General features: G+C 54.5%; 1 protein-coding gene across 1 annotated transcript in view; it reads left to right on the forward strand.

Annotated features, from left to right (window-relative positions):
• Nucleotides 1-12,663: 12,663 nt before the first annotated feature.
• LOC146009780 (putative DBH-like monooxygenase protein 2) overlaps nucleotides 12,664-13,050 on the forward strand; it is a 39,166-nt gene continuing 38,779 nt past the window's right edge. Inside the window, exon 1 of the mRNA XM_083150240.1 lies at nucleotides 12,664-12,960. Coding sequence (XP_083006366.1) covers nucleotides 12,664-12,960 — 297 coding nt within the window. The remainder of the gene's footprint in view (nucleotides 12,961-13,050) is intronic.

The following is a 13,050-nucleotide window of genomic DNA, read 5'->3' on the forward strand; positions in this document are numbered from 1 at the left end:
CAGCAGCAGCAGCTATAGTGCCCACTAGTAGCCCCCCTCTTACCAAGGTTGAGAATGTGATTCCTGTGCTCAGCTGTGCCGCCTGGCCGGTGCCTCTTCTGCTGCCTCATGCTGCTTCTTGTGCTGGGGGTGGTGGTGGTGGTACTGCTGCTGCTTGCTGACTCCGGCACCAAGGCTTGGAGGGGAGCGCATCGCGCGTCTCTCCTTCCCTGGCTTCACTGTGACTGGGCCGTCAGCCAATCATATCTCACGGGCTGGCTCCTGATTGGCTGCCGGCTCGTGAGCTCTGATTGGCTGACAGCCCAGTCACAGTGACATAGGGAGGGGAAGGAGAGACGCGCAATGCGCTCCCCTCCCCTCCAAAGGGAATCAGCTGTGGCGGGGCGGTGGAGGCCACGCCCCGCCACTTACATATGCATGCATGCGCATTACACAGTTGGAGGGTATTCGTTATGGCGGTATGGGGTACCGGCACAATATGTTTTACCGGTACGCCGTACCACCCCGTACCGCCACACGAATCACCCAGAATAATCCCAACATAAATACAAATGTACCCAGGACTCTATAAGCAACTTTAAGGGGTTATTCAGACCTGATCATGTGAGTGTGAGTTCACAGGCTGGTTGATTATCGTCCGAGTGGAACGCATCCAGATTGTGGTACACAAATGCATCCTGCTACTCTTTTTATTGCTGGCTGTGCCTAAGGTGATTGACAGGAAGTCCACTTTTTTTGGTGGTAACGTCCGTTTCCTGGGAGTGTCAGGGAAAATGCAGACTTGCCCAGACATCGTCGAGGAGGTCATGTGACATCAGCTCCGCCCCCGAACAGCCTGATTCTATCGCAGCCGCCAAGTAAGTCCTGGGCTACACAGAGACTGCACACTGCGCAGTGAGGCACTGTGCTCTAAGCATGGCGAGCGCAGCAAGCCAGGCGAGGGTACACTGTATACTTTGACAGCGTCCATGTTGAGCAAAGAAAAACATGTGGTGCAGATGCACACTCCATATAATTAATCAAATCAATCAATAATATAGGTTCTTGGTATATTCATTGGCCAAGAAATATTTGCCCACCAACCAGCTTCACGGTGACCTCATTTCTGGTGGGTTCCTAATACTAAGTTTGGATCTGGGGCGCGGAACCCAAAAAAGGCCAGCATAAGCCAGTCACCCAGGGCAGCACACAAGTGAAAAACTAAGCTATAAAGTGTCCATGTTGACTGTCAGCAAGGTTGACCCCAAAACTAATACGGGTCGACCAAATGACCCATGCCCCAGCTATTATAGGGCTTTGCAAATTAGCAGAGATCCGATCAGGTCTGAATAACCCCCAACATTTACAATGTGAATAAGTCACTGAGGGCAGGAGTAAGTGCTAATGTCCGTGAGTACGTGCTGGGGCATCTGGCGTGCCAGGCTGCTCACTCCATATGGCAGAAAGGACAGGTACAGAATAGGAGGGCGCAGCTCAGAAGCAGAGCAAGTAAGATAGAGCGAGGGCCGCATAGGTCAGAGGGAATTTAAGATACTGGGAATTTGTGGTCCATAAGCAGTGTAACATCAACAGCAGTGCATAGCCGTGGGTAATAGCAGAGAGCAGTAGGTGGAACCACCAATCAGGGCACAGGGGGGCGTCAGCGCAGAGAGGGGTATATCTGGGATTGCAGCCAGGAAGTGAGGCCTCTTTGAGTCTGGATTCATCTGGAGACAGTCTGGAAGCGAAGCTAAGTATTTTCTCATTACCTTGCAAACATGTCTGGCCGCCCACGCCGCTCAGCTCCCCCACCGCGCTGGCTCGCAGATGCCGCCCGCCCTCTATCCTCCGCAGCGTCGCGGGGAGGGGGGCGGACGCCGGCAGGTCCCCGCTACTCAGCGGGGCCTACGTCCGCGGTCCCCAGCGCAGGTTCTCCAGTGCGCGCGTACATGCTGCCGCCGGGTGCTGACGCGCGCCATGCGCCTGGCTCACCCGGCGGTCGCAGCGGCACAGCGGGCGACGAGTCCCGGCCCCAGGCCGCAAGTCACGCGGCTGACGGAGCGGGCAGCAGCGGCACACGCAGGGCGTCAGACGCCACCCCAGCGGCTGGGTGGGGGACCCCCCCCGCCGCTGGAGGCTCTGAAGCCTCATCACGGTCAGGCAGCCCATACATCCAACGGTTACCTGGTCTGGGCCTAATCGCCACCCAGACGCCAGGTTCCCCCTCAGGTTCCCTCCCAGACAATCTGAGGGCATCCACTCCTGTGGGCAGCCCCATCCAGCGCATCACTGGCGGGCCAGCCGGCAGCCCCATCCCCCTCATGGCAGGCCAGGTCATTTCATTTCCCAGGGGTGGGGGGACCCCCGCCACTGGCAGCAGGGGGACAGCCCCGGGGGTCTTTCCTTTGACGGCCATGGTAATACAGGTGCAACCGGGGGGCGCAGGGAGGGCACAGGCCGCAGCCCATGCCCCTCCTATGGCACCAACATACACACAGCAACAGCCTTGGTACCCCGGCATGGGCCCCGGGGCAGGTTATGGTGGTGGTTTTCAGGGCCCCCATCAGATGCAGCAGGGAGCACCCGCTTCAGGGCCCCACGGGCTCAGCCATGTCCAGCCCCACGCCACCCAGGGACAATTTTCCCAGGCGTGGCCCGGAGCTACCCCAACGGTGGGCGGGGGCCAAGGCTACCAGCCCGCCCCGCCTCAGTTTTCTCAGCAGCCAACCTGGGGCCCCTCCCCGGGTTTCCCATATTTCCCGGGCACAGGTGGTTTGGGGGGCGGGGTTTCAGGCCCCTCCTGGCAGGGGTACCCCCCACAAACAGCTCCACAATGGCCGACCGGCCACCAGCAAGTTTATCAGGGCGCAGGTTACCCCCAAATGCAGCAACAGTACGCGGCGCCCACCCAGCCCCCTGTCTCATCAGCTGGTAGCTTTGCAGGCGGGCAATTTGGGGGATACAGCCAGGCGCAGGCTGCACGTTACGGTCCAGCCAGTAATATTGTACCTTTGTCTCCAGAACATGACGCAAGTGCTGGTCCCGACGCGGTACCCAGAGGGCCATCCCGAAATGCAGTCAACGTGTCTGTCCGAAGAACAGCCCCACCACCTCGACCACCCACCCCAACGGCCTCCACAGGCGGGGAGTCAGCTGGCTCTGCTTCAGGGGATCACCAGGCATTGGGCCTGTCAACGGCGGCTGCCGACACAGAGCCGTCAACATCAGCCGCTGTGGAGCAGGGAGAAACATCTATGGGTGGTGAGCATACTGGTTCTTCTATGTGTGATTCTTCATCTTATCACTCATCTGCCAGTAGTGATGGGTCTGGTTCCCCCAAGCGCCCGCGTAAGCTGGCTAAATTAGTGGCACGCGCGGTTGCAAAGAGGGTCAAGGGCACCAAGCGCCCCAGGAGGGAGACCGCAGCAGCTGAGGCTCCCCCCTCCGGGGACATGGTGCACTGCGCTAACACAGCCGTATCCCGAGGTTTACGCAAGGGGGTCAAGGACAGGATAAACAGGGGCAAGTTCGTTGACCTGTTCGCACTCACCTCGGACATGAAGAAGGACCTGGACAAAGCCAAGAAGGCCCCAGGCAATGGTGAGCTCGCCTTTAAGAGTTTTCACAATTGGCTGAAGGGGTTCCTGGTGTTTGCCTCGTGTTACCTCAGCACCAGGCCCGAGGAACACATGAATGTCATCCGTTACTTATTCTTAATCAACGAGACATTCATGTCCTACAAGGCTAATGCCTGGCGTGAATATGACGAGAAGTTTCGCCTTAATCACGACGGGTCCAGAGTCATGCCCATGGGGTGCAAACATGTCGAGATATGGTTGGAGGTGATAGGTAAGGGGCAGCCCTCCTCCGAGTCCTCATCAAAGAAGTCCTTTCCAGGGGGGAAACCCGGGGCTAAACCCGGCGGCAAAGGGAAGTGCTTTGCTTTCAATGACGGCAAATGTGAACGGGGCGCAAAATGTCGCTTCCGCCATGAATGCCGTCATTGCGGGGCAGGGCATCCGGGCAAGTCTTGTAGAGCACCCGGTCACCAAGCAGATGCCGGGACTAGCAGTAAGTAAGGCCCCCTCCCCGATAGTGGTACCGGAACTGTTGCGCCGCCTGGCCAGTTATCCTAACAGGGCCGACGCATCGTTCCTGGGCCTTGGTTTTACCCACGGTTTCCACCTCCCTGTCCCTGAGTCAGTGATGGTAGTGTCCCACAAGAACCTCAAGTCGGCGAGGGATTTCCCCGAGGTGGTAAGACTTAAAGTCAGAGCTGAAATTGAGTTGGGCCGCATGGCGGGGCCTTTTCAGACCGAGCCATTACCGGGAATGTGTTTCTCCCCTTTGGGGGTGGTCCCCAAGAAAACACCCGGCAAATACAGGCTAATTCAGCATTTGTCTTACCCCCACGGGGCATCCATCAACGACGCCATCCCCGAAAGTTATTGCAGTGTTCGGTACCAATTATTCGATGAGGTACTAGTCATGGTCCGGGAGTTGGGCAGGGGTGCCCTTATGGCTAAGCTAGACATAGAGTCAGCGTTCCGCCTGCTCCCATTGCACCCCCAGTCATTTAGGTTCATGGGCTTCCGGCTCGACGGGGGGATATACATAGACAAGTGCCTCCCCATGGGGTGCTCGGTCTCCTGCTCCTATTTTGAGAGATTCAGTTCCTTCCTTCATTGGTGCATCCAAGCTGACACAGGATGTCGAGGAGTCGCGCACTATCTGGACGATTTTCTCTTCATGGGGCCAGGAGATCGGGACACTTGCGGGAACATATTATCGGCAGCCATGGAGATTATGTCGGCCCTAGGGGTCCCCATTGCAGCAGATAAGACAGAGGGCCCTACCACGGTTCTGTCATATCTGGGCATAGAGATAGATACGGGAGCGGGTTGTTGTAGACTCCCAGAGGATAAAGTGATTAAGTTACACGCCCTCATAGAGGAATGCAGACAGAAGAAGAGGGTCCAACTTCGCAGGTTGCAGTCTCTGCTTGGATCATTTAACTTCGCATGCCGCATTATCCCCATGGGTAGGGTGTTCTGCCGCAAGCTGGAACGGGCCACAGCAGGGGTGAGGGACCCCCACCACACCGTTAGGCTGTGCAGAGAAATGAGGGACGACCTGTTGGTGTGGTCCACATTCCTGGAGCACTTCAACAGGGAACTCATCTGGCCTTCCGACCCCGCCTCCAACGTCGAGCTGCAGTTGTTCACGGACACGGCGGGATCGTCAGGCTTCGGGGCGTATTTCAATGGCGAATGGTGCGCCGCAAGGTGGCCCCAGTCGTGGGTTGACCGTGGTTTCACGGTGAACCTGCTGCTGCTGGAACTTTTCCCGATCATAGTCTCAGCAGAGCTCTGGGCCTCGCGATTAAGGAACCAACATATAGTGTTCTGGTGTGACAACCTAGGGGTAGTGCACGCCATCAATAATCAGCGAGCGTCATCCCCGGAGGCATTACGCCTCCTAAGGCATTTGGTGTTACTCGGCTTGCGGCACAACATTCACTTTAGAGCCAGGCATGTCCCGGGGGTGGATAACAACATAGCGGACGCTCTATCCAGATTTCAGTTTGGTAGGTTTAGGGAATTGGCCCCGAAAGCTTCACCACTGGGGCTTAAGTGTCCCCCTTCTGTGTGGCAGATCATAGAGCCGGCATGACGGACCTGGCTTTATTGTCATTGGCCCCTTCCACCCGCAGAGCATATGGGGCTGCTTGGCAGGATTGGTCGACATTTCAGGGCTCCCCCGAAGCCAGGGGTAAGTCGGTCAACGACCGGTTACTCGCTTTCGTTTGGGGTCACCATAGGCGAGGCAGGTCAAAGTCGGCTATGGCGGCGGCTTTGGCAGGCATCGCCTTTCATTCGCGCTTACGCGGAGAACCAGACCCCACGAGGTCCTTTGTCCTATCGAAAGCCATGAAGGGTTGGGCGAAAGTGCGTCCGGTGCCCCCGGATTCACGCAAACCCATAGACGAGAACTTACTGGGGGAATTGATAGGATGTTTAGCCTCAGTAGCAGAAAATGAGTTTGAGGCGTCTTTATTTAAGGTTGCATTCGCATTTGCTTTTTATGGCGCATTCCGCATCAGTGAGCTGGTGGCAGCTAGCAAGCAAGCCCTCACTGGACTCCTCGGGGAAGACGTAATCCTCGAGGAGGACAGGTATTATGCAAACTCAGGAGGTCCAAAACGGACCAATTGGGCAGGGGCCAATGGGTTACCCTGAAAGCGCAGGCTAACGCTGCTACGTGTCCGGTTTCCTTATATCAGGAATATAGCTCCCGCAGACCGGGGGCTGCCTTGCAGTTCCTAGCACATGCGGATGGTCTACTGCTGACCCAATTCCAGTTTTCGGCTGTGTTTCGGCGATGTTTGGCTGCGTTAGGTCTGCGGGAGCAAGATTTCGGAACACATTCCTTCCGAATTGGGGCAGCCACTTGCGCAGCGGCGGCAGGGCTTCCACCTTCCGTTATTCAAGCGGTTGGCAGGTGGAAGTCTTCCGCTTATAGGAAATACGTAAGGCTAGATAAGTTAGATAAGTAGTAGAAGTAAGCGCCTGTTGCGCCGGCCCAAAAACGATTGTTTACAATCGGTTCTGGAAGGCTAGCGTTCCGGAATCGACGGTGTGAAGGGAATTTTTTAATTTTTCCTCCTTCGATGGACTAATTCAATTGGCATCCCCCCCAAGTTCACAGGAGGTTTTTTAAGTTTTTCCCCTTCACTTGGGTCGTAGAAAATGTATTTTGTTGTGTGTACAGTATATCATGATGTTAACCTCTAGGTTTCTTCTTTTTCAGCCCCTCTCCCCTCCGAATTGACTCAGGGGAGGGTTTGGTTCATAGGACACTCATTTATATTTTGGGCAGCTAGGCACCCTTTAGCCTCCGGGGCTCCCGTCATAGCAAAAGCTTCAGAAACACGGTGGTTAGGGGTTCGGGGCATGCAGTGGGACGGTCTTTGGGACCTTGTGTCTGCCAAAGCCCGTAGGTGGGGCCGTCCCGACGTGCTGGTTATCCACTTAGGTGGCAATGACTTGGTTAGAAGTACAGGCATCGACCTGACGGTTAAGATCAAGAAAGATTTGTCGCGGCTGTTAGAACTCTGGCCGGGTTTGAGACTGGTTTGGTCTGACGTCATTCCACGTGTTAACTGGCGTGGGTGCCGGAATGTAGCGGCAATCGAAAGGGCCAGGCGGAAGTTGAACCACGCGGTCACCAGGCACATTGTTGCATTGGGTGGCACCGCGGTTAGGCACCCCTCCATAGTAACCGGGTCCCCCGGTTTGTACAGGCCTGACGGGGTCCATCTGTCGGACACCGGTATGGCAGTTTTCCTACAGAATATTTTTGCTAGTTTAGGGTAGTTTAGCGTAGGGTTGCTATTTGTTGGATGGCGGGTCCGGGTTCCAAGAGGCGACCCTTTGGGCCGTGGGAGCCCGGGCTGTGGCGAGAAGGCGCTCTCGACCAGCAGTCAGGTGGGGTGTCAGGTGGTCACTGTGCGGTATTGCCCCCCCTTTGCCAAGAAGGCGGGCGAGTCCCCATGCTCCGGCTGGGGGCGTCGGACACTTCCTGGAAGGTCCGCGTCATGCAATAGAAGGGGGCGGTATGTCCGTCACAGCGCGGGCTGTACCCCACGTGAAGGGGTGTTGCTAGATTGGGACGCTACGGTCGTTACCATGGCAACACCCGGAACTGGGGCTGGTCTCAAGTGCTTTCTTTGCCATCCCTTATACAAATAGGGGTCATACCATTTAAATAAATATCCATGACCTTTAACCTTACGCAGTTGGTGTCCGTGTCTTATTTCAGTTAAGGTTTGTCCAGTTATTTCTAGGCTTAAGAGTTAAGTTAAGGTATAGATAAACAACAACAACATAATTCCCTAGGAGCCTTAGATAGAGCGAGGGCCGCATAGGTCAGAGGGAATTTAAGATACTGGGAATTTGTGGTCCATAAGCAGTGTAACATCAACAGCAGTGCATAGCCGTGGGTAATAGCAGAGAGCAGTAGGTGGAACCACCAATCAGGGCACAGGGGGGCGTCAGCGCAGAGAGGGGTATATCTGGGATTGCAGCCAGGAAGTGAGGCCTCTTTGAGTCTGGATTCCCACCCTCCCTACCCTTTTCTTTTTTCCACGTGCTATCTGGCCTGACGCCATTTCACCAAATTCGGCTAGCATGCCATAGTTTTAGTTTAACCAATCGGCGAGAAGGCGCTCTCGACCAGCAGTCAGGTGGGGTGTCAGGTGGTCACTGTGCGGTATTGCCCCCCCTTTGCCAAGAAGGCGGGCGAGTCCCCATGCTCCGGCTGGGGGCGTCGGACACTTCCTGGAAGGTCCGCGTCATGCAATAGAAGGGGGCGGTATGTCCGTCACAGCGCGGGCTGTACCCCACGTGAAGGGGTGTTGCTAGATTGGGACACTACGGTCGTTACCATGGCAACACCCGGAACTGGGGCTGGTCTCAAGTGCTTTCTTTGCCATCCCTTATACAAATAGGGGTCATACCATTTAAATAAATATCCATGACCTTTAACCTTACGCAGTTGGTGTCCGTGTCTTATTTCAGTTAAGGTTTGTCCAGTTATTTCTAGGCTTAAGAGTTAAGTTAAGGTATAGATAAACAACAACAACATAATTCCCTAGGAGCCTTAGATAGAGCGAGGGCCGCATAGGTCAGAGGGAATTTAAGATACTGGGAATTTGTGGTCCATAAGCAGTGTAACATCAACAGCAGTGCATAGCCGTGGGTAATAGCAGAGAGCAGTAGGTGGAACCACCAATCAGGGCACAGGGGGGCGTCAGCGCAGAGAGGGGTATATCTGGGATTGCAGCCAGGAAGTGAGGCCTCTTTGAGTCTGGATTCCCACCCTCCCTACCCTTTTCTTTTTTCCACGTGCTATCTGGCCTGACGCCATTTCACCAAATTCGGCTAGCATGCCATAGTTTTAGTTTAACCAATCGGCGAGAAGGCGCTCTCGACCAGCAGTCAGGTGGGGTGTCAGGTGGTCACTGTGCGGTATTGCCCCCCCTTTGCCAAGAAGGCGGGCGAGTCCCCATGCTCCGGCTGGGGGCGTCGGACACTTCCTGGAAGGTCCGCGTCATGCAATAGAAGGGGGCGGTATGTCCGTCACAGCGCGGGCTGTACCCCACGTGAAGGGGTGTTGCTAGATTGGGACACTACGGTCGTTACCATGGCAACACCCGGAACTGGGGCTGGTCTCAAGTGCTTTCTTTGCCATCCCTTATACAAATAGGGGTCATACCATTTAAATAAATATCCATGACCTTTAACCTTACGCAGTTGGTGTCCGTGTCTTATTTCAGTTAAGGTTTGTCCAGTTATTTCTAGGCTTAAGAGTTAAGTTAAGGTATAGATAAACAACAACAACATAATTCCCTAGGAGCCTTAGTCACTGTTGGGACATTAGAAAAGTATCATGGAAAATGAAAATAAAAACTCAATGACCGAGGGGGAGATTCTCTAAGAATCTCCGCCCCCCTTCGCATTTATAATTATCGCATATGTTCTAACATGTGCGATAATTATAGCAAAGGACAGCTCTTGCGTTAAGAGCTGTCCTTTGCGGTGAGAGTCGCCAGGTCCCAGCAGGTCCTGGCGGCTCCCCCTTCCCTCACACACCCGGCGCTGCTGCTGCTGCGCCGGGCTTCCCTCCTCCCTGCACCCGGAAGAGGATCAGTGCAGGGAGGAGGTCACAGGCTGTGCTGCCCGGACACAGGTGAGGGGGGAGGGGGCGATGTGGGTTGGCGGTGGTCCGTGCGGGGCGGCGGTGGGATGCGGTAGAAGCCCATTGGCTTCTATGGGGCATCGCCAGATTTTTCTGGCGATGCCCCCCGCCGTGTTAATCCAGCGGGGGATGCTTACAGCATCCCAAAATGCGGTAAAAACCTCGATAACGGGGTTTTTACCACATTTTTAGCTTAGAGAATCTCCCCCAGAATAAGATATTAATGTTCAGGACAAGCGCATCGGACATATTTTACACCCTATCCTCTGTAGTGATAACATATATAACTGCTTTTGGGCAAATATACTCTGGGGGTGATTCCGGATCTCACGTAGTGATCCGAATTCGGGCCTCTGCCCCAATGGTCGGGATTTGCGTATGCGTATTTCTTCACATGGGCAAACCCCGACTGCGATATTTACACATTCACCGGGCCGTTTGCAGCGTGGGCGTTCCCATGGGTACGCAGGCCCGCTGGACAGCTTACCAAGATTAGAATCAGACCCTCTGTCTCATAGGTTTAGCATCCAGGGCCACTATCGGTACTGATGTTTTGAGCCCCAGTTTGGAGGGGAACCGGCAGCCTGCCACTGATGTCACCTGGGAAGTTTGCTGTCAGAATGATCAGCAGCCTGCGGGACCTCTATCAATGTCCACTGTTCTGCTGCTGTATGAGAGGGGTATGTAACATAATTGCTGGCAGTGTATCCGAGACCAGCAGGACTCATTCAGAGCATTACGATTCGCTCTTATAAGCCTGCCCCCAGACTCTCATTGGCCAGTTTCACAGGAGTCAGGGGGGCAGGTTTAGGGGAGTGAAGCCTGATCAGAGTTGCGGGTTCTGCACAGAGCTGTGGTATACAGCTGTGGTATACAACTCCGCTGATGATTCCAGATAATCTACCAGCACATATATTACAGTATATACATCTTCACATCTATGTTCATGTAAGCTTAGCAACCCCTTCCACCTGTACTAGGTAGTTGGCACTGCCGCCTACGGTGCACGAGATTGCCTGAAAACAGGAGTGATTACACATATGCAGATCTCTGCATAGCCTGCAATACTGTTCACACTCCCTTGCTAAATTATCCAGTGTACAGACACTCCTCTGCCACCCTGTTACACCTATACAATCACCAGTGGTAACACGACTGAGTCAAACCCCTATCTCCCTAATCATGATGAGGGGGCAACCGGAACCAAGAAGAAGTTGAGTACCTAGAATGTCCCAAGGATGTGCGGGATGATTTTGGGCAAGATCTCCAGGCTGCAGGGTGCCATTCCAGACAGAATGCCAGCCAAATTCAGGTGTCACTCATGCAACAACAGCACCACCCCTGAGGGACTGAGATACAGTATGAGGTACAACCTTTCATGGATGTGTAAGAGGCACGGGGCGTGGCCTACACTGACGCTCGCTGCGCGTACTCACCTCGCTGCTCTCCATCTCTCACCTTCGGGCTGACGATGGTCCCGGTACTTCCCTCTTGCTCCACTGGTTTCCGAAGCGACTGCACCTGTAAGGGAAACAGGGGAGGGGAATCCCCCTCGGGGGGGGACTGGATGCTCATCACAGGCACTATTGGCCTCAGACTGGTTACACCCGCTTGTGGAACACGGCAGGTGTAACTCGGGTGGGGGAACGCTCCGGGGAGGGGAAGGAGCACAAACAACACAACAGATGCAACACAATTTCTACTCACCAGTCGACTCACCGGCGGGCGGCAGCATGTAGCAGTCCTGCGCACACAGCTGCCGCCTTCTGGGGCTCTCCTCTCTCTTCTTTCTCCGTCGCTGAACTCTCTCTCTCGCTCCCGGTGCTGGTTAGTTCAAACCAGCGCCAGGGACGGGGCTAGTGACGTGGCGAGCCAGGATTGGCTCGCCGCCGCCGCTTCCCATTGGGGGCCCGAGCGAGAGCCATGATTGGCTCTCCTTTGGCGCCACATTTGAATTGTCTTTGTTCCTGGGGAGCAGTGGTGAGGATTCACCGCTGCCCCCACACGCAGTGTCATCGAAGGGTCTGCTTCCGGCTCCAAGGGTCTGCTTCCGGTTCCGCCAGGCCACCCCAGGCAAGGAAGCAGGCACCAACCAGCAGCAGGGCCAGTGACCGCACGAGTACACTGGCCCTGGCTGCAGGGGACGGCGCTACCCGAGGGCTCCCACTGCTCTCTACAGATGCAGCTGGCTCCTCTGGTGTAACCTGACGGTACATCGTGCACTGCACCGAGGCCGCCCAAATGGATCTGGGAGGGTGTGACAAAAGCTTTCCATTGTTGGAGCTCTTCCCCATTGTTATGGCTTTGAAAGATTGGGGAGACTATCTACATGACAGTCTCCCCAATGTAATAACTCGGGAGTTGTTTGAGTCCCCCCTCAGCATATATGTCCCAGGGGTGGATAAACCTCTAACTGTCATTTTTCAAACATAGCTGATTGGTTTGTTTGTTATCACCTCCTACTTACTTAATATATCTGCCCCCATAATGTCTTTTCAGCATTGTGTCCATGTCGGCATGCTGATCATGCTCACAAGATGCCTGCCAACATTTGCACAATGTTGACATCCTGATGGTGACTGTCAAACTAGTACACAAAACTCCTGATGTTAGCTTCCTGGGGTTTGGTTGTTGTGGTCAAACACAGGTGATGTAACTCTTGTATAAGTCTTTGCAGCTGTGAATAAAGGTGGCTTAAAATCAATGAAATATTCTTCTGTTAGCTGAGTACAATATTATCTTGGTCCGAACACCTGAACCAGGTAAGGTGACTCTTCCGTAACACCTGTACAGGAAGCATGACTTGGCTCCTGTAACATACACCTCTCTAATGCAATCTTATAAATGTCTCTACTTCCCCCAAACACATAATCCGAGCACAATGCATCGCCATGCTGTACGGGACACCAGCTAGAGCTCCCCACCATGACTAGGAAAGGTTCCACATGGAGGAACGTCTGGCTGCTTCTGTCTGGGGTTCTACCCATCCTGGGGTCCCAGGGACCTCTCGAATTACCTTTTTCCCGAGAGATTCTTTCTGCTGAAAGTGAAAATGTTGTTCTCCTGGAGTGGGGATATGACCGAGAGATCCAGGAGATTGTGATTGAGATCCAGACGCCCTTAGCATCATGGCTGGCTTTGGGTCTCAGCCCCGATGGATCCCTGAATGGGACTGACATTGTTGTGGGTGGCTGGAATCAAGAAAAAGAGACGTTTTTCTATGTGAGTCGGCCGGTAATGTTCTGAATTTGTATTTGGACTCTACAAAAACATGAGTCTACGGTGCACAATGTCTGGGATTGGTTACTGCAG

This window comes from Crinia signifera, chromosome 6 (genome assembly GCF_055691185.1).
Source record: "Crinia signifera chromosome 6, ASM5569118v1, whole genome shotgun sequence".
Taxonomy (NCBI): domain Eukaryota; kingdom Metazoa; phylum Chordata; class Amphibia; order Anura; family Myobatrachidae; genus Crinia; species Crinia signifera.